This window comes from Lissotriton vulgaris, chromosome 2_1, assembly GCF_964263255.1.
Source record: "Lissotriton vulgaris chromosome 2_1, aLisVul1.2, whole genome shotgun sequence".
Lineage (NCBI taxonomy): Eukaryota > Metazoa > Chordata > Amphibia > Caudata > Salamandridae > Lissotriton > Lissotriton vulgaris.
Window position 1 is genome coordinate 214,015,306 of NC_141687.1, and position 27,625 is coordinate 214,042,930.

The 27,625-nt window shown below is 47.1% G+C and overlaps 1 protein-coding gene across 1 annotated transcript in view; it reads right to left on the minus strand.

Moving 5' to 3' along the window:
• TMEM120A (transmembrane protein 120A) overlaps positions 1-27,625 on the minus strand; it is a 157,538-nt gene that overhangs the window by 34,004 nt on the left and 95,909 nt on the right. The window contains exons 7-9 of the mRNA XM_086954768.1: positions 19,193-19,258; positions 17,908-17,969; positions 16,188-16,280 (exon numbers count right to left, since the gene is read on the minus strand). Coding sequence (XP_086810894.1) covers positions 16,188-16,280; positions 17,908-17,969; positions 19,193-19,258 — 221 coding nt within the window. The remainder of the gene's footprint in view (positions 1-16,187; positions 16,281-17,907; positions 17,970-19,192; positions 19,259-27,625) is intronic.

Below are 27,625 nucleotides of genomic sequence, written 5' to 3' on the forward strand. Positions count from 1 at the left end.
GGCGTATAAGACGACTTTTTAACCCCTTAAAATGTTTTCAAAAGTCGGGGGTCGTCTTATACGCCGGGAACCAAATTTTTACGAGTCGAAGCAACGCTCCACCGCCTTTGAATTTGCACCCACGAACCCTCCAATATGGCCTCTGGGCTCTTACTCGCGCGTTCACACTCCCTGTGCCGTAGCAGGACTTTACCCGAAGGTGTCTGCCCGCTTCACAATAGGACCGGTAATGATACATGAAGAACAAATAACAAATACACGTTTACCGGTACATTAATCAAAAATTGCACATGATTCGAAAATAGTGCACAGTTACTTACAGTCCCGTAGTGCTGTAGTGCCGATGGGAGAGGGTCTCACGGGGCATTTCGGTATTTTCTTACTGCGTGTTCAGCCTAGAGACACAGCGGTATATGCGCTGATCTGGCGCCATAATCCTCACGTTCATCGGAAGGAGAGGAGCGTCACTACCGTACGTCATCTCCTCAGTTCATGGGCATTGAAAGGGGACTGCAGAAGGTTCCCGCCGGCAATACAGTACCGGAACATAATGTTTGGAAGTGTTGGAAGTGGGGGTAGTCCTATACGGCGAGTATAGCACGAAACCTACATTTCATCAAGAAAAGTAGGGGGTCGTCTTATACGCCGGGTCGTCTTATACGCCGGAAAATACGGTAAGTCGCGCAATTTAAGCAAGGCTACATTGCTTCCTCGACAGTTGAGTGTTTTGCAGATTGGTTTCAGCCATTTTAATCTAGGCAATCGATAAGCAGGACATGCAAAGAATATATGTCCTATACTTTCCACCTGGTCGGGACAGAAGGGGCATTTGTTGCTTGTGTTCATTGCCCACTTCGCAGTGAAGGACTTGATCGGCAAGGTTCCCACCCGAAACTGATGATACAGCTTACGGTCGAGTGTTTTGCATATCAAGTCCCAATAGGGTTCAAGGAACGGAGTTAACTTATGCGTTAGAAACTGTCCCGTTAGGCTGTTCTCTGAAGAAAGGGTGACCAGTACAGATTTCTTAGTAGCCCAAAATAGCTCTTTGAATTCCACTTTAGATGGGAAGCTAGAACATTCGGGGTGTAACCATAGTTCGGGGAGGCCCATAGAATACAATATTTGTTTAACCTCTTGTAGCCATGGAATTATCTGGGCACCCCACAATGCTCTAACCTCACCCAATTCATGAGCAAATAGACTGAGCTCTTCGGTCGTCCAAAGACGACACCATAGAGCTACAAGGCGATACTGTGCCATCTCATTCAGCGGTTTACAACCTAGGTCTAAAAGCAAAGGTTTAACGGGGGAAGATTGAGGAAGTCCTACTAAGTTCCGAAGAAACCTGTTCTGTGCGCTGGTTAACGCCAGCAAGCCCTTATAACCCCATATATCCGCCCCATACAGGATAGCTGCATTCACCTTGGCCTCGTAAATTTTTTACGCGGGTGTAATGCGTTTGGTCAAGGTTTTTTTCTGTTCCTTCAACAAGCATCCTGTGAGGCGGACAAATTTAAGAGTCAACACCTCCAGTTGGGGTTTCCATGTAAGTTGATGGTCAAGAGTCACGCCCAAATATGACATGACTTTAACCTGTTCTATTGGGACACCCTCTAATAAAAATGAACTAGAAATAGGTTTGTTTTTATTAAAAATCATAAATTTAGTTTTGTCAGCATTAATCTGAAGGTCATTAATTGTGCAAAATTCTGCAAATCTGTTTAGGGCAGCCTGTAGGCCGCTCCGAGTCCTGGAGAGGAGCAGGGTGTCATTGGCGAATATTAACATGGGATACTTTGAACCCCCCAGGGATGGAGCATCAGTATGTACGTCATTGAAAAATGCAACCACCCGGTTGATAAACAGGAGGAACAAGGTGGGGGCCAGCACGCAACCCTGCCGGACCCCACGTTCCACAGGGAAGCTAGCAGTCACCTGGCCCTGTTTACCCCATCTTACACGGGCAAAATTATCCTCGTGTAGGCGCCTAACCAGCTCTAGTAATTCAGGTGGAAAGCCCATGAGTCTAAGGGCTGCCCAGAGTTTTGCCCTGGGTACCAGGTCGAATGCCGACCTGAGATCGATAAAGGCAGCGTAGATGACACCACCGCCCAGAAGAACCACCTTCCAATACAGCATGGTAAGGCGAAACACCTGGTCTAAAGTGCTGGTGCCTGATCTAAACCCTGCCTGCATGGGGGAAGAGTATGTTATTTTGCTCTATCCACCCCTGTATTCTAGCTAGGGCCATTTGTGAAACCACTTTTTGAATAGTATCGATCAGGCTAATGGGGCGATAATTTTTCGGTGAAGATCGATCCCCTTTCTTATAGACCGGGAGTATCTCAGCCCCTTTCCAGGATTGCGGAATCCTTTCTCCAGCTGCGATGGAATTAGCCAAAGTTGTTATATAAGTGACCCACAGATCTAAATTTAGTTTAAAAAGGTCAGCTGGTACTGCATCAATGCCTGGTGCTTTCCCGGACTGAATAGAATTTAGTGCATATTCAGTGTCCGAGTTACTAAAAGTAAGCCTATCCCCGTGGGAAACTAATGTGGTCCCTGCTAAGGGGTCTTCAGCCAGCCGGGAGACGTTTGGGTTTTTGAACTGAGTCGAAAAAAATTTCACCCAATCTGCAACGGAGACATGGTTTTCAGGGGATAGTGAGTCTGAGCCCCTGCCCCATCTGACTATCTCCCAAAACTTGGTTTGGTTGGACGACTCACAGGCTTGAAGGAGATCAAGCCAGTAAGAATCGTCCCAATCCCTTTTAGCCTCCCAAATAATTCGTTTATAATCCTGTCTCGCTGCCCTGATAGTGGGGGTATTTCTAGATTTCACTGCAGCAATGAGAATGCTGTGGGCTTCTCTACAATTTTTATTATACCAACCCTTGGGTTGCTTCGCTTTCTGTTTCCGGCATGGCCTAGTAAGAAGTTCCTTAATAGCCACGAAGCAAGCCTCATGAAGATCAACAATGTTGGGCTTAGGCATGTCATATGAGGTTACTGCCATCATCCTATCTCTTGTGTCTAGGACCAATTCTTCTATCTGGCAGACAAGCTCATGGTCGGCTAAAACCCTATGCCATTTGACCCGTCTTCTGTTGTCACACAAGACAAGGTCAGATGTAATACAAGCTGTTTCTGCCTGGGGAAGCCCTAGTCCAGGAACCTTGAGTACAAGTGAGAGAGGATTGTGATCACTCTCTGGCCTGGTTTCTATAGACATGTCACTTACTAAAGCCCAGGATTCAATGTTGATTAGAATATAATCAATGCGACTTGCGCTAGACCCATTATCAAAGGTTGGTTTTCCCTCCTTGTCAGATAAACTACGGCCGTTCACCGCTCGGAGCCCCCATTCTAGGCAGAGTCCAAGCCAGTGGAGGGCAGCCTCGGTACCCCCGACACCCTTGGTAATTGATAGTGGGGGAATATCCCAGGCGAAATCTTCATCTGAACCTACATCCTCAGCAAGATTCAGGATGGGTTCAAATGAGCAGTTCAAGTCGCCAGCCACTATAATGAGCTGGTCACTTTTATACTCATTTAAGAAGACATCCAAATCATTAACAATTGGTTGCTTCTTACCCCCCTGACATCCTCTGGCATAGATATTAATAAGGATGATATCCTTACAATTCACCTTACTTAGGGATATACAAAGGAGATCAGGGTTCGTCACCGGGATTTCCTTAATACTAAAGCCAAGGGTGTTTTTTACCAATATGGTGAGACCACCCGAAGCACTACCCTTCATACCCTGTACAGCAGGTTTATAGAAGTTTAAGAAGCCTAATCTAAACAGAGGGGCAACAGACCAGGTTTCCTGGAAGGTGATGATATCATGTGAGGTGATGTAATCTACCCAATCATCATTGTCCAGGCGGCCCCGTAAACCTGCTATATTCCAGGAGGCTATTTTAATTTCATGAGCTGGGATACCAGGGCAAGGATTGTCTGACTGTGCCAAAATACCTAACTCAGCCGGGATGAGATTTTGGGCATTGACAGATGTTACTCGTTGGCCTGGTGGTAACATAGGACAACCCATACTGGAAACTGTCGCGGTGGGCGGAGTAGAGTCTGCTAGGTGTATTGTAACGTCCGCCCCCCGAGTCAGTCAACCTCCTCCAGGCAGCCAAACATATTTGATGTAGGAGCCCCCTGCCACCAAATACTCTGGTTTGGTCCACCGTTCCCAAAACCCCTATGCCTGGTTTTTTGAATTGTCGTCCATGACCCACCCATTCTATGCTGATTTTTAGGAGGATAGAAAAAAGTGAGGGGTCTGACAACAACTGTGTGGTCTTCTTCACAAGGGGCCCAAGAACAAAGATGCTGAGCAGTATGGGGGTCAGCAAAGGTCACCACTATGCAGTCACCCATGATGGATTTATGGGTGGGTCCAACCCATGGTACTCTTCGCACCCTTAGTACCCGGCTTCTTTGGTGACTGGGAAGCTGTCTGTTTGTATTAAGCCAGTATATTACCTTGTTTTTAAGAGACCAATGGTCCTCTTTTGTTTGTGGATCAAGGGTAGGTACACCAGCTAATACAATAACATATTGACTGGCTTCTGGCGGTAAGTCAATATAACCACCTTGGAAGTTAGGTCGATTATATTCGAGAGGTGGCAGGGTATTATAAGTTGATTGTTTGGGCTGCTGTGCGGCAGCTTGGGGCCTGTGTTTTGAGCGTGCCACATTCTGCTGGTGATGTGATTGAGTCCCAGCAGGATGTGCTGTATCCCTAGCATGACAGGTATTAGGTTTAGGTTTGGGTGGTACCGGGTCCTCAGACGGGAGGCAAACGCCATGATTTGAAGCGTTAGTGGCGTTGTTCCCAATTTTCGTGCGGGGTTTGGGTACAGGTTTGGGTCTTAGAGGGGGAACAATCGGTGCATCTGCCTCTATTGTCTGTGAAGTTGAACCCTCCCCCTGTGGAAATTTGGCTTCCATTTGCTTAAGACTTAGACTAGCTAATGTGACGATTGTCCTGTCCATTTCTAGCAAATGGTTTTCCATTCTGGAAAGTCTAAGTTCCAAGGGGGTAAGTAACTTTTTAAGTGTGTCCCAGACAGTTTGTACAAATTCCTCGTCCCCCCTCTTGTCCCCCTCTACGCCGCTCAGTCTACCCTCCCTTGGTCCATCTTTGCTCATTACAGGGAAAGCTTCCACCAGGGGAACATTCACAACACCATCTGAACCATAGGAAGTGGCACTAACAGGCAAAACTGTGTTGCTTTCTTCTTTTGCTTCCCCATGGCCAGAGGTACCTAATTGCCGTCGACAATTAAAAAACTGGGCTCTCGCAATTTTGGCCTTTTTGCGGGCAAATGCAGACCTAGCCAAACTTTTCTTTTGCTGAAGGGCAATTTTTTTAGCATGCGCAGCAGCTTTGGGCAGTTTACTTTTCCCTAGCGAGCTTTCACCAGACACAGGAGTGGGTGGTGGAAGCTCCACAGTAGGATTTAATATGGAATCATTGGCTTGCTGAGATGGGGACAAGGATGGGCGGTGGTGTACATCAACCGTTGTGAGCAGGGGTCGAGGGCCAGATATACGCTCAGGAGTGAGTGCCAAAGCAAGGTTACCTAATGATGATTTCTTAGAGGTAGCTATATTTAAGGACAATTTGCGAGCAGCTTCAAGTTCTAGGGAAACCCTATGCTGCATTTTGTTAATTTCGGCATCAATGGCCAAATTTGTCTTAGCTAGGAAATCGTCCAGGGTCCCGCTAGGTCCATTTAGACCCCTGGCAGTTTTACTGCGTGTGGCTCTTGTACACATGGTAAACTAAGGGGAGCTATAACACAAGTAAGAAAAGCTAGCTCACATGTACCCAAAGAGTTCAGCCAAGGGATATGGCCCAGACCAGACCTCTAAGACCTCGAACGGCCTCAAACGGCCCGCTCTTAGCCCGGTCTCTGCCCCGGGCTGCGTCCCGCGCTGCAGGAGTTCACACAATGTTTATAGTAGGTGGAAAGGGCGTGGGGCGGAGCTTCAGGGAGAGCGGACCGGAAGATGGGCTCGGTCTCGCAGGGACACCTGCGTCAGGTAGTCCCTGCACGCTCGCAGCCCTGAAGCTTTGCAAGTTCCAGACGCCAAACCAAGGAGCCCCCACGGCAGCAGGCAGAGACAGCACAGGTCCCGGCGCGAAGCGGCACCCGCAGAGCGGGTGCGGCGAGCTCCTCACAGGAAGACAGCAAGGGCGGCAGGTAAGCGCTGGTCCCACAAAGCGCTGACAAAATGCAGGTGTTCCCAAGGGTCAGGAGCAACTCCAGTTGCTTATAACACTCCTCCGATGGGCGGGGGCGGAGCTTCAGGGAGAGCGGACCGGAAGATGGGCTCGGTCTCGCAGGGACACCTGGGTCAGGTAGTCCCTGCACGCTCGCAGCCCTGAAGCTTTGCAAGTTCCAAACGCCAAACCAAGGAGCCCCCACGGCAGTAGGCAGAGACAGCACAGGTCCCGGCGCGAAGCGGCACCCGCGGAGCGGGTGCGGCGAGCTCCTCATAGGAAGACAGCAAGGGCGGCAGGTAAGCGCTGGTCCCACAAAGCGCTGACAAAATGCAGTGTACGATATCATAATTTGCTACTGCTGCAACATTTGCAATATGCATGTTAAGATTCTCGATTTGAAACCCATATTAAATTGGAAATTGGTATTGACGGGATTCGTGTACTTTGATATAATCCCGGGGCTAATTAATAAGAAAATGTTACATACAGATGTTCCTGTTTCTACATCGTCGTTATCTTTACTGAAATCAAATACTAGAATATTCTCTGCCGTGTTTCACAGACCCCGGAACACCATTTTACATAGTTTTCTTCCATGGAAAACAGCAGCATTAGAGCCTCTGTCCAGGGATATAATAATAGAAATTTAGAAGAAAAGCCTATCAGAGCTCTATTTTGTATTCTGAATGTGCATAAAAAAAGGTCATAGATTATTGAAAGAGGACTACTTTGCAGCATCTGTAATGGAAAACATTTGTTCACAGAATGTACATGAAGTAAAAAAGTAGTCGAACAGGCCAACATTGCAGTTAAAGCTAAAAGAAAACGAAGACTGTCTTTTTAGAGCATGGGAGGCTCTCCTTCCCACAATGCCTTGTACTGGCAGTTTGCCTCCCAAAGTTAGTTTTTTTCATGGCTAGGTGATTCTCTGACGGTCTATAGAGTGTAACAGCCGGGGACGCGGAGGGTCGTTTATGACTTCAATGAAGATACCTACAATTCGGAAACAGGACACGTATATAACCTTTTCTTCTGCATCGTAGGATCTTCATTGATAGTAATAAATGCTAGAATGAATACAGTAGCAACCTACGTGTGTGTGTGTGTGTGTATATATATATATATATATTATATTACTTTGAATCTTCTAGACCTCTGGTTCCCTTCTGACAGAAGTCACGGCACAGCAGCAGGTAAGTTTTCAAAGGTTTTTTTATTTTTTACACACCATGTGCAAAATTACGTTTAATTTAGGATGGCCTAAGTGTTTCGGCTACTGCTAGCCTTCCACTGGACCATAGGATATATATATATATAACGTGAACTCCGCTACATGGAAATCTTCCTTCCACAGATACGGACACAGACCCAGTTAGGTGCTTCAAGAGTTTATTCACCCGTCGCTATTACGGGAATACCTAATTGTGAATTCCTGTGAATCGCAATTAGGTAATAGCAATTTACAATGCATGAAACTCAAAAGGTTTCAAATTGTGATTCCGAGGGGGTTGCAAATTGCTCTACCTCATTAATATTAATGAGGTAGAGCGCAATTTGCGACCTCCTTGGAATCGCAAAAATCATGGGGATGGGCGTGCCAAGGAAGCCAGCATGGCGGACCCAGCCTAGACGAGCTCCGTCCCGCCTACATTGAATCCGAGAGATTATCCTGTCCCTCTCCCGCCCAACGCTTACCAAGTGGGGCGCCCGAGCTGCGGTGGCCAGCGGCGACTCCGGCCAGTGATTTTCGAGGCGCGGTGGCGCTCTGGTGACTGCTCTTCGAGCCCCGAGACAGCGCGGCCTGCACCGAGCCCGGAGACCGGGACCTCGAGTTTCGTGAGGCCCGGCGGCGGACAGCGTGGGCGGGCGGCACAGGAGCCGCTCGGTTCAGTGTGGTGCCCCGGAGACGATCCAACAATTCCCCGACCCCGCCGGGCGTGACCAGGTGCCCGGGGCCGTGAGAGTCGGCTGAGTGTTCGGGACGGTGGCAACGGCGCGGCCTACCCAGCGGCCTGACGCCGGGGACTAAATTTGTAGTGCTCCAGCGAAGGTGAGGAGGTGTGCCCCCCGGGTGGGCCGCGAGGGCCCGAGTGGTGCAGAGGCGGGTCAGGACTGGCACCAGACAGCTCGGCGGCCAATTCGGGCCGCAGAGGGGCAGTGGGCCTAAGGGGAGCAACTGTGGGCCATCGCCGGGGGCCGGGCCCACTCGAGACCAGAACACACAGCTGTATTCACTGCGGTGTGGTGCATACCAGGTCCGGACGGCGGCGCACCTAGCTCTTCATACATTCTGCGCCGAGAAGGCCTGCCCACTGCAAGTTGGGGCGCAAGAAGGGGCCCACGCCTACATAGCTGAAGGGCCAGCGGAGGGGCCCCCGGAGTGGCGAAGAGTGGTGGAGTGTGTGCCCTAGGCCGCGGACGGCGCTGCATGGACCTGGGGGTGGGCCACGAGTCGGCGGGGCACCAGGATCCGTAGCTGGATGGTGACGAATGCGGTGCTGTTGGTGACATTAGCCGCAAGCAAGGAGAGTCAGTACAGGCTGGTGGGGAGCCGAGAGTGGCAGAGACTGAATGCCTGACAGGCCTGCTGGGCCTTATGGAGGAGCGACATATTGGTGAGGTGAGCCCCCCCCCGACACTTGTGACAAGGACTGGGAGGCAAACACAGCGGATCCAGGAGTGGGATCCCCAGTCGCAATTCACGATGACCAGAGGCGGGAGCGGTGGGGGTGCCTCGAAACAGGGCACTATAGACAAATTCACCGGGCCCAGTGGGAGCGCCGGGGGCCCCGGGAGCCAGCAGCCGCAGGGGCCAGACAACGCGGCCCTAATGGCAGCCATCACGCAATCCAGAGACATGCTGGATGCGAAGATCAGGGCAGTTGGGGCAGATGTTACACTGCTGTGCCAGGACCTGAGAAATGCAGTGGCCCGTATAACTGAGGCAGAGACCAGAATAACAGGAGTGGAAGACGATGTGGCAACCCTGAAGAAGAAGGTGGAGGGAATTCAAAGGGGCCTGGCACTCCGAGTGGAGGACGCGGAGGGGCGGGCCAGGCGGAATAACTTGAGATTTGTTGGTTTTCCGGAGGGCTGTGAGAAGGGCAACATGGAGGCATTTTTAACGCAATGGCTGGAGGGATGGCTCTTTCCGGACTCCCTCTCCCGCTGCTTTGTAATTGAACGTGCACTTCGAGCGCTTGTCCAGAAACTACTGAACTACTACGACAGGGGCACCATTCTACGGCAAGCGCGAGTGAAGGAGCCTCCGAAGTTTGAAAACCACTCAATCCTGATATTTCCGGACTATACTAGACTGGTACAGCAACAGCGGCAGTCCTTTACAGCGGCCAAAGCTCGCCTACATGGCCTCAAGATCCCCTATGCCTTGCTCTACCCGGCTCGCCTACGAGTAGAATTCCAGTCCCGCACCTTGTTCTTCACTACTCCAGAGGAGGTGTTCAATTGGACGGATGAAACGGTCAGAATCAGGGTACACACTCCCCTGGGCCAAGACTCGGACTCACCCTCCACGACGGCACCGCCGCGGACCCTCCGACGATCACGGAGTAGGAGCAACTGGAGAAACCGATCCAAAAAACAATCTCCATCTAAGGAAGGCGCAGCAGAGGCTGCCGATGCTCCCAGCACCCAACCGTCGAACCACTGAAGGATTGATTTCTGTTGACAAACAATGGCGCTTGGAACTATGTATTATTCCTGAGTCACCCTGAGACTTCAGGCTACGAACTGAGCAACATTTAAGACTCAATATTGGATGTGCCTTGAAGGCCTTGGGTCGGCAGTAATGGGATGGGTGGGATTGGGGGAAGGACAACAGAGAGGGCGGGCTCACTCCCCAAGTTCATAGGAGTTCAACCCTTAGGGGGATAGAGTTGGGACTGGGTGGGTAGTTTATGGGGATCCATTGGGATAGAGAGTCCTCGACCTCCCGTTGGAGGTCGACGATAAGCTATGCCGGGACAGGTACTTCAACGTTTCTGAGGTATGGTGGGGGAGGCCGGGGAGTTGAAAGGGAGTTGGGGGATGACTAAGGGTCTGGAGGGTGGAAGTTGGGAAGGAAGGGAGGGTGGGATGGGAGTTGGGGGTGGGGAAGTGGAGTTACTTGGCACTGTGTCGTTGAGATCCTTGTTTTTGCTATGTGCATGCCAGATACGCCTTCTGTGGGACCCGGTGATGTGTCTGCGGTTGGATGGCGGTTGAGGATGCTGGACTACAGGCCCCTAGGGCCTCTGTGCGGGTGCTGAGTTAGAATGTGCGGGGAATGCTGGACAAAATTAAGAGAGGGGCAGTTCTACGATTAGGGAAAAGGGAGAGAGCTGACATTCTCTTGCTACAGGAGACGCACCTGCTGGGTAACAAGACGCTTAGTCTGCAGAGATATGGATACGATCAGGTTTATCACGCTGGGTTTGTGAGGGGGTCTCGAGGAGTGGCCATATTGATTCACCGTAGACTGGCCTACGTCCACTCGACACAGTGGGTGGACCCGCAGGGCCACTATGTGTTTATTAAGGGAATGATTGGTGCGGAGGCCCTGGTGATTGGAAGTGTGTATGCCCCACCCCCGCTGCAGTAGTCACTAGTAGAGAAGCGGTTTACGGTGTGGACTGAGATTCCGGGGGGTCTGGCTGTGATTGGGGGCGATTGGAATGATGTTATGCACAGCCGCATGGATAGATGTAGACCAGGAGATAACCAACCGGTGAACACACCTACTAAACTAGGCAATATGGTGCAGGGGATGGGTTGGATTGACACATGGCAGTATCTACACGCCCAGAAGCGGGAATATACCTATGTCTCAGCAGTTCACAAATCGTTTTCTAGACTCGACTACATATTTGTCCCTACAACAGCAGTTGAGAGGATCGACTCCGCGGCTATCCTGCTGCGGGGACTATCTGATCATTCCCCAGTCACGGTAAACATCACTCTAGACAGGGCGAGACAGCCGTTTAGATGGCGCCTCTCGGGGTGGAGCTTACAGCAGGAGGACTACCAAACTCACATGGGAGAGGCTATAGCCCACTATTGGGAAGACAACTTAGGCTCAGTGAAGGATGCCACGACGCTCTATGAGGCTTTAAAGCCTACACTCCGTGGAGTGGACATTGCCTGGTGTGCGGCGGCTCGTAGGAGGCGCAGAGAGGAGCTAGTGAAGGCCGCTGCGGCGGTTGAACTCTTTGAATCACGCTACGGAGCGACTGGGGATGGTGGGGAGGTGGGGCAACTACTCTTGGCTCAGCAGTCTTATGCATCCTTACTGCTAGATGAGGCCCGACAGCTGTGGTTGGCGACACGGAGTAGGATCTACCAGTGGGGCGATAAGTCGAGCACAATTCTGCATAGACTCTGCCAAGCCTCAGCACAAATGCCAGTGTTGCCGGCCCTCAGGGATGATACTGGGGCCCCGATTTCATCGGCAGGGGAGCTGGCGAACAGCTTCGCTGAATACTATGCAGCCCAATACGCCACACGGGAATGCCTATCGGCGCCGGACATTGATAAATTTATTGCAGACCTCCCGCCACGTGCCCTCCCCGAGGAGGCGCGAGAGCAGTTGGAGCTCCCATTGTCCGCGGAAGAGCTGGGTGCGGCCCTGGGAGAACTTAACACCGGCAAGGCCCCTGGCCCTAACGGGTTCCCGAGCGAGTTCTTCAGGAAGTACCATCTCCAGCTGGGACTCCACTATCATAGGGCCTTGGAGGAGGCGAGGGAACGAGGACTCCTGCTGCCCGATTGGAGACATGCTGAGATTGTAGTGTTTTGCAAACCCGGAAGGCCCCCAGACCGACATGAGTCGTATCGCCCGATCTCTCTTCTAAATATTGAGGCCAAGATCTTGGCCAAGGCGCTTGCGAACCGGCTACTTCCCCTAATAACGCACTTGATTCATCCGGACCAGGCCGGGTTTATGCCCCACAGGGCAACACGGAATAACATCAGGCGCGCGCATGTGACAATCGAAGCCATTGGGGGTCTCCGGGACCAGGCGGCGCTATTCCTAGCTGATATAGACAGGGCCTTTGATTCCTTGAGCTGGGTCTACATCTTTGCACTCCTCTCTCGCCTCAACCTGGGGCTAAGGTTCATGTCCTACCTGAAGCTACTTTATACAGATCTGACGGCCTCAGTGAGGGTGGCTGGAGCTACGTCAGTGTCTTCTCCATACAACGAGGCACTCGACAGGGATGCCCCCTCTCGCCATACCTCTTCGCCCTAGCCATGGAGCCACTGGCCGCTTGGGTCCAGATGGACGCACAAGTACGGGGCCCCGAGTGGGAGACGGGTCCGTCGGACAGGATTGCGCTCTATGCGGATGACGTCCTGTTTTTCCTTACGGACCTGAACAGGTCGGGACCGCGAGTCTTGGAAATTATGAAAGTCTTTGGCGAAGTATCAGGACTATACCTAAACCCGCGCAAATCCACCTTGTGGGTGCTGGGCGACCCTGGGGGACTCGGCTCATGGACCTCGCCACTACAAATGGCTACCGGCGGTCTCATGTACCTAGGAGTCTTTCTGACGACATCCCCAGTTATTGCTTGGGAGCGTAACGTGGTTCCGGGTTGGGACCGAGTTCGGATGGACATGAAGTCTTGGTGTCGTATGCCCCTCAATATCTATGGCAGGTCGGCCATCGTTAAAATGGTTGCCCTTCCACGCTTGCTATACCAGCTTCAGAACCACCCATATTTGATTCCGCCACAATGGTTCCGTCAAGTAAATTCGGCACTAAACCAGTTCTAGTGGGCGGGGGAGCCGTGAGGGTGGCCGTACGTACGTGTTTTCTGTCTAGGTACTGCAGAGGGCTTGCGACGTCCGATATTATGTCCTACTACCAGGCGTCCCACCTCCTTATCCTAAATGAATGGTGGTATGGGGATAGAGGAGACCCAGCATACGCCCTCGAGAGATACCTCATGGAACCGAACATGTTGAATACCATTCTTTACTCCGCACGGCTGAAGAAGGGGTTACCCAGGGTCACCCAGGTGGTATTCCAGACTTGGAGGCAGATACTGCGCCGTATGGGGTGGTGGGGTAGACTGACGGAGGAGACCCCGCTCTGGCATAACGGTCGACTGCCGGCGCTAATGGCGCTGGAGGGCTTTTGGGACTGGGACTCCATAGGGATCTCCACTTTGGGCCACGTCCTAAACGGCACAACACTGGAGTCCTTTCAGGAACTCAGTGAGGAGTTCCATATGCCCCGAACGCAGTTTTTCAAGTATTTACAATTCCGCCATGCCATTACACCTACTCTGGAGGGCTTAGACTCTTTGCCGGAGTTTAGCCCAATAGAGGCCAAACTGTTCATGGGAGACCTAGAAGACAAGAAAATATCCTGCATCTATCAAACCTTAGTCACACACTGCTCCTCCTCACTACAGAAACTGAGGGAGACTTGGGAAATGGATGTGGGGGAGCTGGAGGAGGAGGATTGGCGAGAGGCCCTTGAGTCCCCAAGAGGGGCGGCTATTGCTGTGCGCCTGCGCTTTATTCAATGTAAATACCTACACAGGGCTTACTACACCAGGGAAAGGCTTTGGCGTGCTGGATTGATTGAGTCCCCTGAATGCTTGCGCTATGGACATGCGATGGGCACTTTTATACATACAGTGTGGAGCTGTGGCCGTTTGACTAGATTCTGGACAGGAGTGTGGGATTGTTTGGCCGAGGTGTTGGGTTGGGACCTCCCGCGCACTCCCAGACTGGGACTCCTCCACGTCTTTGATGGAGTGGGAGGCAACATCTACAAGAGACATCTGCTCAAATTGGGTCTAGTGGTTGCAAAGCAGGACGTGGCTCAAGCCTGGAAGGATCCCCAGGCTCCTAAGATCGGGGTGTGGAAAAAGGGCCTAGATTTTTGTATGGGGTTAGAAAGGCCAATTTTCGAAGCCAGAGGCTGCCCTAGAAAACATTACAAAATATGGAAGAGATGGGCAGACTACTGGGCCATATGGCAGGAACCGCCAGCACTGCCAAGAGACACTGACGGACTGTTGTAGAGGGGTTCTATGAGCGTCATGCTATGTACAGCACTATATATTTAACTCGTTATTTCTTTGCAGGATGTAGATGACACTGTGCCGGGGGCGGAAGGGGGAATCCGGGTTGGGGGGGGGAAGGGTAGTGGTGGGAGGAGGATTTAGATGGGTCGGGAGCTAAGGGTTTTGTTATATGATAAAATATGGATTGCTGTATTTGATGACAATTGCTTGCTTGCAGACCCTCCGGGATACGGAGTGCTGCTAACTATTGATTATGTGCGATCTATCAATAAAAAGAGTTTTGAAAAAATCATGGGGATGGTGGCCTGCTGAGGTCAGCAGACCACCGTGTCAGTGATTGCTTAGCAATCTCTTTTTTTTTGTAAAGAAGCCTGATTCCATAAAGGAAAACTAGATGCTTTACAAAAAGTAAAATTAAAAGTTTTTTTTTCATTTTTTAACACCAGGCAGTGGTTTGTGGGACCACTGCCTGCTCTTAAAAATGCTTTCACAGCCATTCACAAAGGGGAAAGAGTTCTCTTTGGGACCCTTTCCCATTTGCGAATGAGTTACCACCTACTTGAAGTAGGTGGTAATATGCTAATGTTTCGCGACGCATTCACGGTCACAAAACATTAATGCAGGATGTTAGGATTCGGTATTTGGAAGGGACACCCTAAACACGCCCCTTCCAAAGACCGTATCGCAAACCCATTTTGCGATTCGGTAACAGGCTACCCAATTGCAAATTAGGGTTTCCTGAATCTTGAAATACAACAGAACAAACAAGACAGCATATTTCAAAAACATTGAACACAGGTCCATTATACAAATTATTTGTGTATCTCTGACCTCCACATTATTCAGTCCCCCCTACATACATTTCTAATTGGCCCTACCACAACAGAACACAATAAACAGACCTCTGGCACAATCATGAGCACAACACAGCACCAAAGCCAAATAATTAACTATCTGGTACAACCTCAACAATTCAGAACCTTACAAATCTACAAAGCAAAAACTCTCAGAGGAAGTTAGTTTATAAACATCACATTCACATGTGTGCAAAACTGGACGCAAGTCATATTATCAGTTAAAGAGGTCTTAAAACAAAACAGTCACCTCTGGTTCAATAATGAACAACTGTGCACTCCAGCTGGACAAAATAAATTGCGTGGTCAATTGGCTAAAATATCCACACTAGTAATGCATTGCAAGGATCCCTGAAAGGACCAGAAGAACCTGATTTGACCAATTATTCAATATAAAGCAGTACCAGACAATGCATTGAAAAAACGAATGCTCTACAACCAACTGATCACTTTGCATCCTGTTAATGAGAATCTCAGTACAGTAGAAAGACACCCAGCCATGAAAGCAACAGAGGAGTATACTCAAGGGTTTGATATATGCTATAAAAATCCTGGTAAAAAAACATAACAGCATATATTGGATACATCAAATAGAATGTCGTGGCATATTGTCATAAAAGAAAACTTTGGAGGAAATCATCAGTTATAGCCATTGCTGAAGCTGTATTTTGTTAAGTTGTTTGTTTACAACAAAGCGGATGTTCAGAAGTCAGCTCCTGAGTTTTAGAGATTTATTCGCTAAGCTACAGGTTGCAAGCTGCATGGAAATTACTGTCTGAAATCAATAGTCGTGTGTTGCGTAATTTTTCCTATGGGGTCTTCTATGCTTGATCAATGGGACACTTCCTTAACATTAATACAATATGCAGAAAACCAATTTTCCAGTAAATCAAATGATTTTGTTGTAAGTCTACAAAGGTTTTCAAATGCCACAACTCTTCCCCTGCCAACACACCTTCTGAACTGCCTGGAGAGAATGGTCTGTTTATGAGGGCATCATAGTAAATAAAGAACAAAAGATGGAAGATAACAGGTTCTACTTACCCACTGTGAGATCCATATTATGCCTCTCCCCTAATGCCCTCAATCTGTACAGACAGCCACTCTGGTAATAGTACTGGAGGAACTGAACGAAACCTGTGCGGAATCAGAAAACCAAAGTGGAAAAACCTTCTTAATCCAGCTATAGAGGTGGTTATAGTCAATATAGGGTGCTTGTATGAGCTTGGTGAGCATGCTGATAGCCTAACTATTTGTACCTATTGCACAACTCCCAACACAGCAATTAGTAAAGATCAGGACATCAGCACTGCGGAGAATGGGGGGACTTCCACCAAGTTCCAACACAGAAAATACGGTCCGAATACAACCTGGCAATCTTTTGCACTTCTGAACCACTTAAAGAGGTTATTCAGAAAAGGTAATCTTCTTAACCACTTGAGGCTTCGTTCTCACTCCCATGGAGACAGGAAACACATTTGCATGTTTAAACCCCACCTTAGTAACTCAGGCTTCTAATCAGACCCCTAAAAACAAAGAATGTACATGCATAAACTTCCTTCTTTTTACTAATTATGATTATGCAGTCTTAAACTGCTCTTAACCCTCTCAAAGCTAAGACTTGCTGAGATCATGCCCAGAGCAGAAAGCAATAAAAATGCATGCAAAAACTCCCACACCAACCACTTCAAAGTACTTCTCTTCAAATGATGATGAATCTACATGCATATTGTCTCTTGTTACACACTCATACTGCATGCCCTGGGAAACTGCACACAATGAATGCACATACTTACACTCTTCCTCATCCCTCTCAAAGCTAAAATTCAAGGTGAAGAGCAAGACGATCACCCACCCAATGTCAAGAAAGTAAACAATGAATGTAAATGCATACATTCAATTTCTCACTATTCAATGTTATCTCCCAGAGCCACTCCAGACAACAACTATGAGCCTTCTATAAATCACTCAATGGTATCTGCCTAGAAAGACAGTAAAAAATGTAATGGTATGTATGAACAATTTATAACCAGTCAAGGCCACCTCTTCAGTAGCCCACTCCTCTCCAGTAATCCACCGAACAATCAATGCACAGTTCTCAACTCTTAACCACTGAAGATGACTTCTGCACTAAGGAAGACTAAACAAATCGATGCACCTTCCGCCAGCAGCAAATGGCAAATCCTCCATTCTCCATGAATCAGCGTGAAGTACCTATAACCAATGCATTTTGAGCTGCTGCCCTTCGTCAGGGATAAAATTCACTAGTTAAATAAACCAAAACTCGTCCGTCTGTTGCTGTTGGAGGTAGGCTGGAAATGGCATCCAGTTGAATGTATTGGTTGAACATACTGTTTTGAAGATTATAAATATGCACATTGGATTAAAATCACAGAGTAAAATTACCAAAGTTGAGTCAAGACTGTTTATTACAATTAAATTTGCCCTACGGTGGTGCGGCCTGGGATACCAGACGGGGTTCCAGCTTCCTGTTTCAGAAACACCAACGCGTGCACAGACGGAGGGCGATACCGGGGTCACCCACCAAACTATTGCCATTGAGCATTTTAACATGGATTGAAATTTAGGGTGAAAGATTGAGATGAATACTGCCATTTATGTAAGTTTATACATTAGTGTAATTTGCAATAGGATGGAGCTAAACTTCAAGACAGTAGAAATCTTTTTACATTTGTCAATCTAACTTCTGCTACAGGACATTCTCTTTATGTATTTAGTGTGTGTGTATGCAAAAATGGCTTACTTTGGTACATAGAAAAGGAGAGGTACTGGTTTCGAAAGATCTGGTACATTAAACCGTCTGGCCTGAAAGAGGGAATACAATATATAGGATTAATGCAAACCAAAACTCCTCAACTTTCCCATTCTCCAGCATCTACTCTGGTAGTTACATCACTGTTTATAGTAGAAGATGCTTACTACTGAGACTCTGTCTCATTGCTGGTATTTGCAAGCACATGTTTATGGACATTTTAGCTTGTTTTCAGTATTTTTCTATCTACTGCAAAAGGAAAAGTAATATTGCATCCCGCAACATTGATAATACACCTGCCCATACCAATATCACCAGATGTGCTAGCAAACATTTTCAGCTTTCCATGCGTTTCTGAGAAAGATGCACTATTTTGTACCTTAAAAAAGTCAAGAGGCTGAAACTTGCCAAACTGCAGTGCTAATGAGCAGGCCCATGGGGATCTTTGTTGACCTTCTAAATTAGAAGAAAACCTTTCAAGCAATGATGGTCTGTGGGAGCATTCTTTCTTCTTTGCTTGCTGCCCCTTGTCCCCTCTGCCCCAGCTCTTACACGTTTTTTCCACCTTCTATATATCACAACAGAGCTAAAACGATGTACCCAAGTAAAGAGCCACTTTGCTCAGCTCCCAAAATACCGCCAGTCATAGCCTATAAAGATTTGGCTTTGCTATAACCCAATACCAATTTAACATGAGATTGCATGGCTAGCAAAGGACTTTCTAATGTGGCAAATAATATGTAGATAGGAAGAAAAACTGTTTATCATTAAGAAGTTTTCTGCTGGGTCCCAATCAACTTCTTGAGCAAACTGACCCAAGTAGATCTGCTCTCTGTCTTGGCATGCTTTGAGCATCTGCATGAACCATAAACAATGCCCATGTGCTGATATATTAGGAAGGGTACAGCCTCACAGATCTGACCGAAGAATAATGGCACATCTACCAACCCAACCATGAACATCTTTTCTGTTTTGTTGCCAGCGACACTGTTACATCAAACATTTTAGCTAACTCCAACTATGCAACTGTTCTTAGTTGTAAAGCATGTGCTTTGGGAGCTGTACGATGATGGCACAAAACTCTTCTAAAACCTTGAAATCATAGTTTATTAGTAGAAAACAAAAACCACTCAACTTTTAAGATCCTTAAAATGGCAATACCAAATGTACACTTTAATTTAGTACAATTAATTACTTCAATTCCTCATCCCTATATGATTGTTCTCAATGAGATCCTGCTGAAATTGGAATGAATCTACTGACTATAGCAACTCACCAGGTCAGCATGACACCAGACAAGAAGGTGGAAATATAGTGATTCAGGACCCACCAGCCCTTGATTCTGAAAAAGAAAAACACAATCAGAAAATCCAAGACCATAATTATAGTCTGTATAAGAACCAGGGGATGTCATTGTTTTAGGCTCCAAAAGGTGAGATTGTTTTGGGATGACCCGATTCTTTGAATTTGTTAATCAGACAAAATGATCGTGCCCGTTATGGATTACAACTCAAAATGAGAATATAGAACTACTGGTGTTTTGCCTCAAATATAAGAAATATAGCTCCAGCAATCTAGTGTTATACAAGCCTATTAGCTGGATATTAAAAATACACCTACACCAACATTTTATTTTATCAGGAAATAGCCTAGCACCTTTTTCAGGACATCTGGTGAATGCAGAAGCCAAAGCCCTCTCCTGTGTATGTCCACTCTCAGCACCTTCTGTGAGGCAATGAAAGGAACATACAAGTAACAGACTGAGGCCATGGCTGAGATTACACAAGCAGTTTAAAAAACAAATGTTTGAAAACTGCCTTTCAAGGACTTTTCCAGACATGCTTTTTATACTGCACACACAATCTTTCATTCCATCATAGGAGGGCCGAGGAGTGGGTAACACCCCTTGACATGCTGGGGCATGCACACTCATACTTGTAGTGGGCAAAGAAAAGTTACACACCCCAAAATGCAAAGTTCTATTGGGTTGGCTTAAAGCATTGGCGACTGTCATCTATAGCGCTTTGATGTGCTCGTCCACTCTCTCAGACCAAATAAAGAGACCAGTCAAAGAGATTAGTGTCCGCTACCAGGACCAACCCAATGTCTTGGAAAAAAATCAAATTGTGCTCTCATCAGTTTTAGTTAATTCTTGACACACTGACTGGTATTTAGTTGAATAGTAAAATAAATATTTTGTACACTCAAAAATCTAAATATTTATTTCAAGGGGGTTTACCCGATGTGGCTCTTTGAGAGTTCTTCAAAATAACATTTTGTGTAAAAAAACAGGTAGTGAAGCAAACAAAAGTAGTAGTTTATGGAAGGTAATACAACATCAAATGAGAGAAGGAGAATGCAAGAAATTAAAATACTTAAACATGTTACCTTCGCTGGAGCTAATCGTGCCTTTACAGCACTAACGTACACATGCATCGTACACACAATCAGTTTCTATAAAAGACATGTTTATGTCTGTAACTGTAAAAACCTACAACTTTCTATTAACTTCACAACTGCCCAATAAAGGAAACAGAAATGACATTGTGTAGGTAGGTGTGGTAAATATTTAATTACCGTCCTAATTTCTATGCAGGTAAGTACTTAAAATAAAATAACTCAATCGGAAAGAAAGACGCAGAGTCCGTGGTGTTAGAGTTCTTAGGGGTTTTATTCCTTAAAAAGGAATGGTTCTTGAACCGGATATCGGATTCCTGACACCACTGGGGTTCAGGAAGGGATAGAGCATACTTTATTGACAATACATAACTTTTATACTTAATGCACATAATGAAAACCAATGCAGAAGGCGTAACAGCTGAGAGAAACAAGATAAGAGCACACACGTGTTAGCAATACGTAATCAGAAGGCGTGAACTCGGGCGTGCACGGAGGTGTGTGCTAGAAACGTCATATGAAAGTGTCACAAGTGGGTGGGTACATGGCAGAATCTTGCAATGTCAGCAGAAATCTGAGGTCTGGATGCGCGCGCAGCTGCATGACGTGTGATTGACGTGAAGCTGGAGGGTGCAGGGGACTTGACATTTACACTAGAGGAAAAGAGACAGAAGTCTGGCATGTCAGATCAACTCGTTCCTATATCATATCTGATATCTGATGTTTGGGAACCATATTATCTAGAAGGAAAGGTCTCTTGGGCAGAGGCTATCCTACACTGACTATGAATACGTGCATATGTGCCTACGTGTCTGTGTGTAAAGCGAGGGGGCCATGGGCCTACCATGGTAACGGGAGCTATGAATTACTTGCATGGAGACAGAAAGGCCGGGCCCTTTGCTCTGCAGCCGGGGATTGTTTATCTATTCTGCTGGACTGGAATGTGTTTTCGGGAAGCTGAGCTTGGCTATGCTGATAACGTGAAGGTAAAATACTGTCTTTGGCTGGCAAGCAGGCCGAGCCAGGCTCCGCTCGCCTCGCAGGGAGTAGGACAGAGTTCACGGGGGGCATCCCACGTTGCAGTTTCAGTAGGCAGAGATGATTTTGAAAGGAGGCTCGATGACAGAAAACAGGGCCTAACTCGCACAGAGCCAGGAATACGTGAAAGTGCACCATACAAAGACGGTGGCAAGGCATATTTAGGAACGGAATATCCGACCCATTCAGGGTGGATCTAAAAGAGGACACGTTAACGTTAGACGCAAATGTATTTGCGTCTTCATAGCTGACACAGGAGGGAAGTTACATGCACTTTAAGCGCGTACATGGAGACAGTGGGGTACACGTTAGGGAACATTTCTTGACCATAAAATTTATATTTCCTCATTCCCTCCTTGTTCCCTACGGACCCTTCATGATATATCAATCTTCATTAATCCATTTATTTGAGTAGTTAGCATCATCTGCTCATCCTTTTTCACATGGGATTTAGAACGTTGACTTGAATGGGGAGTGCAGGATGTGGCGCACAAGCCGCAAATCGCTGGCCCACATTGTAAACATAGACAGCAACTGAACACTATAAGTAGTATTGTTCCAAGGAGTGACAGTATTTTCCATCCCCATGCTGAAATAGTAGTCCAGAGCCAGCCGGACCAAGTCCAAGTGCCTGGATTCTGATGTATCTGACTAGCTATCTTATGGAGACGTGTAATAGCCTTATATACGGACGGAGCATTATCTGGGATGAAAACACAGCAAGCTGACCCGAGGACCTTACAGGCTCCTCCTCGATCGGCTAGTATGACGTCAATAACAAGAAGATTTTGAAGAACGACAAGTCTCATAGCAGACTGTTCCTCAGTCAAGTTACCTAGGGCGGAAGTAGTCTCTTTTACTACTGCTTCAAGGGTTCTGGTCAAGTGACGGATAGACTTACTATTAAAAATAGCTCCTAAATAGGGAAAGAAACCTTTATTGAAATCTGTATACTGTTCCCATGCTGTCTCAGTATAGTCGACAATTGGGAGATCTCTTTTGGGTCTGTGAACTAGACGGGAATTTCTATGATAATCAGGTGGAGCTAGGAAAACAGGTGGCAGTAAGAATCCAATGTAACAGGTCCCATCCCAATCTAGAGGCAAACGTACATATGCTGTCTGACCACAAATAAAATAGGAATGACGTGTAGCTTTGAATGTGGACTTGCCCTTATCACTAAATTCGACCAAAGTAGTACATTTACTATGACCCAGGTGTACGGAACCATTCTTTCTGACACATAATTCACCTTTGACTGGTAGTACTGACATAGTGGGCAAGTCTGGCTCGGTTTCGGATTCAACATTCAGAATCATGAGATTAAGTGTAAACTTTCCTAATCCATATACTTCATTTTCTAGATCAGTCCCTGTCCTTTTGGGAAGTCCCTCTTTGTCAGGATAACATATTTTATGCAAAACTGTGTTCAGGTTTCCCCATACCCAGTTACCCTGATAAACTACGGAATTTGAATCTAAGGAATTAATCAAACTAAACCAGGCTCCACATGAACCATTGTGTGTGAACGGGTACGGGAAGAGGGGCAGAACTCCCCTGTATTTCTGGTAGGGAGGGAGTCGGCCACATATCCAACAATTAGTAGCGTTGCTGGTCTGATGAGAGTGGTGTAACATACTAATGAATGTATTGTTGCGCAGCGCAAGTCGGTAGGACAACTCGTGAGGGGGTAACTCACTAAAAGAATGCTCGGCAGTATTATTAGAAAAAGAATGTGCACGTGTAGCAATAGGAAAATAGATATGCAAAATTATACTTGTGACAATAATAGTAAGACTTAACGAAAACATAATCCATATGGTAACAATACAGTAACTTTTGAGAGATTTGCAATATCGTTGCTTCTTGATCTGTTTCTCTCTATCTCTCTCTCTATCGGGGTCTAGGGGATACATGTCAGAAACTATTTAACCGATTCACCTAGGGGAGGACTTAAACAATTAAACTGTCTGACTTGCTAGACCGCAATTTTAATTTATACTCCTCTTGCGGAGTTTTCTCTACCTTGGGGAGTTTAGAGTCACTAGAATATGGGCAGTCCTTTGAGGGGGTGGAAGAGTCAGTCTCTGGCAACAGTTCATTACATTTTTTAATATGACTCGTATGGATCCACCCCTTGCGGCCCTCGACCTTGATTGCAGTCCTCGTGGTCAGAAGGACGAGCTTCGGCTCCTGCCAACGGGGCTCCAGCGGACTCCTCCTGTCGAAATTTCGTATCAGGACAGTATCTCCGGGACGGACATCGTGTGGCTTCACGTCAGTGTTGTCGGGAAAAGCTGCGGCAACCTGTGAACGACATGATTGGAGTGCAGACATCAAGGAGGCAAGGTAATCTGTCAGCATATTACAGTCAACATCGGTTATTTTCTTAGGCATGGGCGTCCCCCACATATTTGGTGGCCGGCCAAAGACCACCTCATACGGGGATAGCCCTGATCTCGAATGTGGGACCATTCTCATATAGAATAGTGCAACTGGCAGGGCGACTATCGAGTCGACCCCTTTCTCTTTACATATTTTTGCAAGACGGGTTTTCAGTGTCTGGTTGTGCCTCTCTACAAGGCCAGCTGCCTCGGGATGTCGGACGCAATGGAATTTCCACTGATATCCTAGCAGGAGTGAAACCTGCTTCATGAGCTCGGATGAGAATGGCTGTCCGTTATCTGAGTACACGATACGAGGCAAGCCGTACCGTGGGAAGAATTCTCGAACCAGCTGCTTGGCAGTGGTCGGGGCAGTGTAATCTGGGACTGGATATGCTTCGGTCCAACGGGAAAGTGCACAAACAACTACGAGGACGTACTTGAATCCTCGACAACGTTCCATCTGGATATAATCCATCTGGAGGACTTCAAAAGGGTGATCGGGAGGATGAAATCCACCTTGCTCTACAGGGACGCTTTTACCTGGATTGAACTGACAACAGATCATGCAAGTACGCACTTTCTGTTTTGCTGCTGCTCGTAAATGTTTGTTGAACCAGAGATTCTGTAAACTGTCTAACATAGCTTTTTCTCCCAGGTGTGCTGGACTATGAACTGTATTTATTATGACTTGAACCATAGAGTCGGGGAGAAACCATGTAGATTTTCCCTTCGTCATCCATCCCTGATCTGTCTGGACCCCTCCTAGTTCAGTCCATTTCTTTATTTCGTCTGGAGTAGCATGTGTCTGAATATCGATTACATCTAGTGTGGGATCCCTAAATGTCATACAATGTGTCGGTACTATTGTCTTTGTCACATCAGTTGTCTGAGTGTGAGTCAATGCGGTATATTTTGCTGTTTGGTCTGCCAGGTCGTTACCCTGGGAAATAGAGTCTGTAACTTTAGTATGTGCTTTACACTTCATGATGGATATGCCTGAAGGCAGATGTATTGCTTCTAACAGTGCTTGAATGAGGGGACCGTGTTGGATCTTGGCACCGTGAGAGGTCAAGAAACCTCGTTCTTGCCATAGCATTCCGAAGTCGTGCACAACTCCGAAAGCATAACGTGAATCTGTGTATATGTTAACATTTCTGTTCTTGGCTAGTATACAAGCTCGAGTCAGAGCGATAAGCTCTGCTGCTTGAGCGGACAGCGTATCAATACGGTGTGTTTCTTTGACTTCAGTTTCGGTGGTCACTGCATATGCGGCCACTAGTTCTCCTGTGCTTGTTCTCATACATGAACCGTCCACGTAAAATGTCAGGTCTGGATTTGTCAGTGCAACATCTGTTAAGTCTCGTCGGGGCTTTGTTACTGCATTAATGATCTCTATACAATCATGCGGGGCTAAATCTGTCATAACCGAGGGTAACAATGTGGCAGGATTTAGAATGTTACAGCGTCTGATTTCTATGTGTGGCTGGAATAGTGTCAGTTCATAACCTGTCAGTCGTGCTATAGTCAGGTGTTGAGTCTGCGTTCGGTTTAGAAGGACTTCTACAGAATGTGGAACTTGTACTATTAATTGGTGTCCTAATACTATTGAATCGCTTTGTCTGATTGCTAAGGCTGTCGCTGCAACTGATTTTAAGCACGCAGGCAGAGCCTGGGCCACTGGATCCAATGTACTTGAAAAATAAGCGCAAGGCTTATGTGAACCTGCTTGATCTTGTGTGAGGACAGACAACGCTGTACCATCACGTTCTGTAACAAAAAGTGTAAAAGGTTTGCTGTAACATGGTGTCGCTAGAACTGGTGCTTGACATAAAGCTTTCTTTAATTCCTCAAAAGCCTGTGTATGTTCCTGAGTCCAAGGGAGGACAGTCGAAGTTGCTGCCTCCTGTGTTGTCAACTGTATCAGTGGTTTAGCTAGAAATGCATACTGAGGAATCCATTGTCTGCAGTACGAGGTGAGGCCTATAAAGGCCCGCACTTCCTTTTGTGTCTTGGGTTGTTGTAACTGTGCAATTAACTGAACTCGATCAGGTGCGAGCTGTCTTCCCCACTTGGACAGCAAGTGCCCAAGGTACACCACTTGCTGAACACAGAATTGTAGCTTCGAAGGAGACACCTTGTGTCCCTTGTCGGCCAGAAAATGTAAAACTGTCAGTGATGCTTGTTCACATTCGGATTCGCTTCGTGCGGTGATCAGAAGATCATCGACGTACTGTAGTAAGGCAGTGTTAACTGGCATTTGGATACAGTCAAGTTGTCTTTTTAGCGCTTGGCTATAGATGCTGGGGCTTTCTGTGAATCCTTGAGGTGCGCGTGAAAATTTGAAGCTTCGGCCATTTAAACTGAAACCGAAGAGATATTGGCTCTGTGGATCAATGGGTACACTGAAGAAGGCGTTCTTGAGGTCAATTACAGTAAAGAACGTCGCTTCTGAATCAATAGCAGTCAATAAGGATGAGATGTCGGGAACCACAGGATACTGTGGTACAATGCATTTATTCAGTTCTCGTAAATCAATCACCAGCCGATATACTGGCGGTGCATTGGGATCAGTACGTTTAAGAATCGGAATGATAGGGGAATTACAGATATTGGAGTCGGTTTCTACGACCACTCCTTGGGCAATGAGCTCTTCAATGATTTCCAGTAAAGCCACTACAGCATCGGGCGGCAACTTGTATTGTCTGATTCGGGGTAAAACAACTCCTGGTTTGAGTGTAACACGGTATGGTGTAATGTGCATACAACCTACATCGGTTGGGCCTTGTGCCCACAGGTGTTTCGGTACATTTTTCAATCTGACATCAAACTCCCGTAATACATAGTGACCCTTAAAGTCACGTAGGAAAAGTCTAACTCCCTCCGGAGAACAACATATCACTGCTCCTAGAGCCTTCAGTGTCTTGATACCTAACAAGTTTTCTGGACATGATTTTGTGAGTAACAGGTCTGTAACACGTGATAATGGACCTACTGCTAGGGGGACAGGTTCTGATACTTCATTTACAATAGGCTGTCCTGAAAAACCAAGGGAAACATTCTGTGAGCCTGAGAGGGGTGCCCCTGGAACTTCGTCGTGACTGATTGTGGTGCGACTTGCCCCTGTGTCAATTAGAAACTTTCTGTCTTTTCCTAATACTTGACTATGTACATAAGGACCCTCTTGATCTACAGGAATCTCAATAAGAGGCAAGCCAACCTCCCTCTCTAGGCTATTTCATGTGTATCGCTGATAATTGGGATAATCAGATTGGGCATACTGGTACATCTGCTGCGAAACTTGCTGCGTCGCGGCAATGGGCTGTGGCTGTGATACCGCTACGGTCTGTACTGTATGTGGGGGAGCATGCATAGGCTGTATATTCTGTGAAGTCTGTTGCTGGACCTGGTCTTGTCTAGGCTGACGCGGTCTTTCTTTAGTTTTACCTGTTGATATATTGTGTTTCAGGACTGGACATTCGTTTACGTAGTGACCTGGTTGTTTGCAATAGTTGCATGTCCCTTTAACAGGAGCTGCTGAATTACTTGTCTGGGTCACACCCTTTTTCTGACCGTCGGCTGAAACCGACTGGGCCACTAACATTTTCATTTTCGTGTCTTTCATACGTCTCTGTTCGTGATCTTGTTCTTCTCTAATTCTGTTCTGGTGATATTGTAACATTTGTAACATCTGGGATGGCATATTTGCTTGCCATGTACTTTCGACTTTATATACACGGTTCTTAACTTGTGTCAGGGAATTCTCGACTAATTTTGTTACAAAAAGGTGCGGGTATGACTCGCTACCTGGTTTCAGGCCACTATTAATAATGAAACATTTCTCGAATCTTAAATAGAAGTCACTAGTATCTTCATCGTGTTTCTGTTTA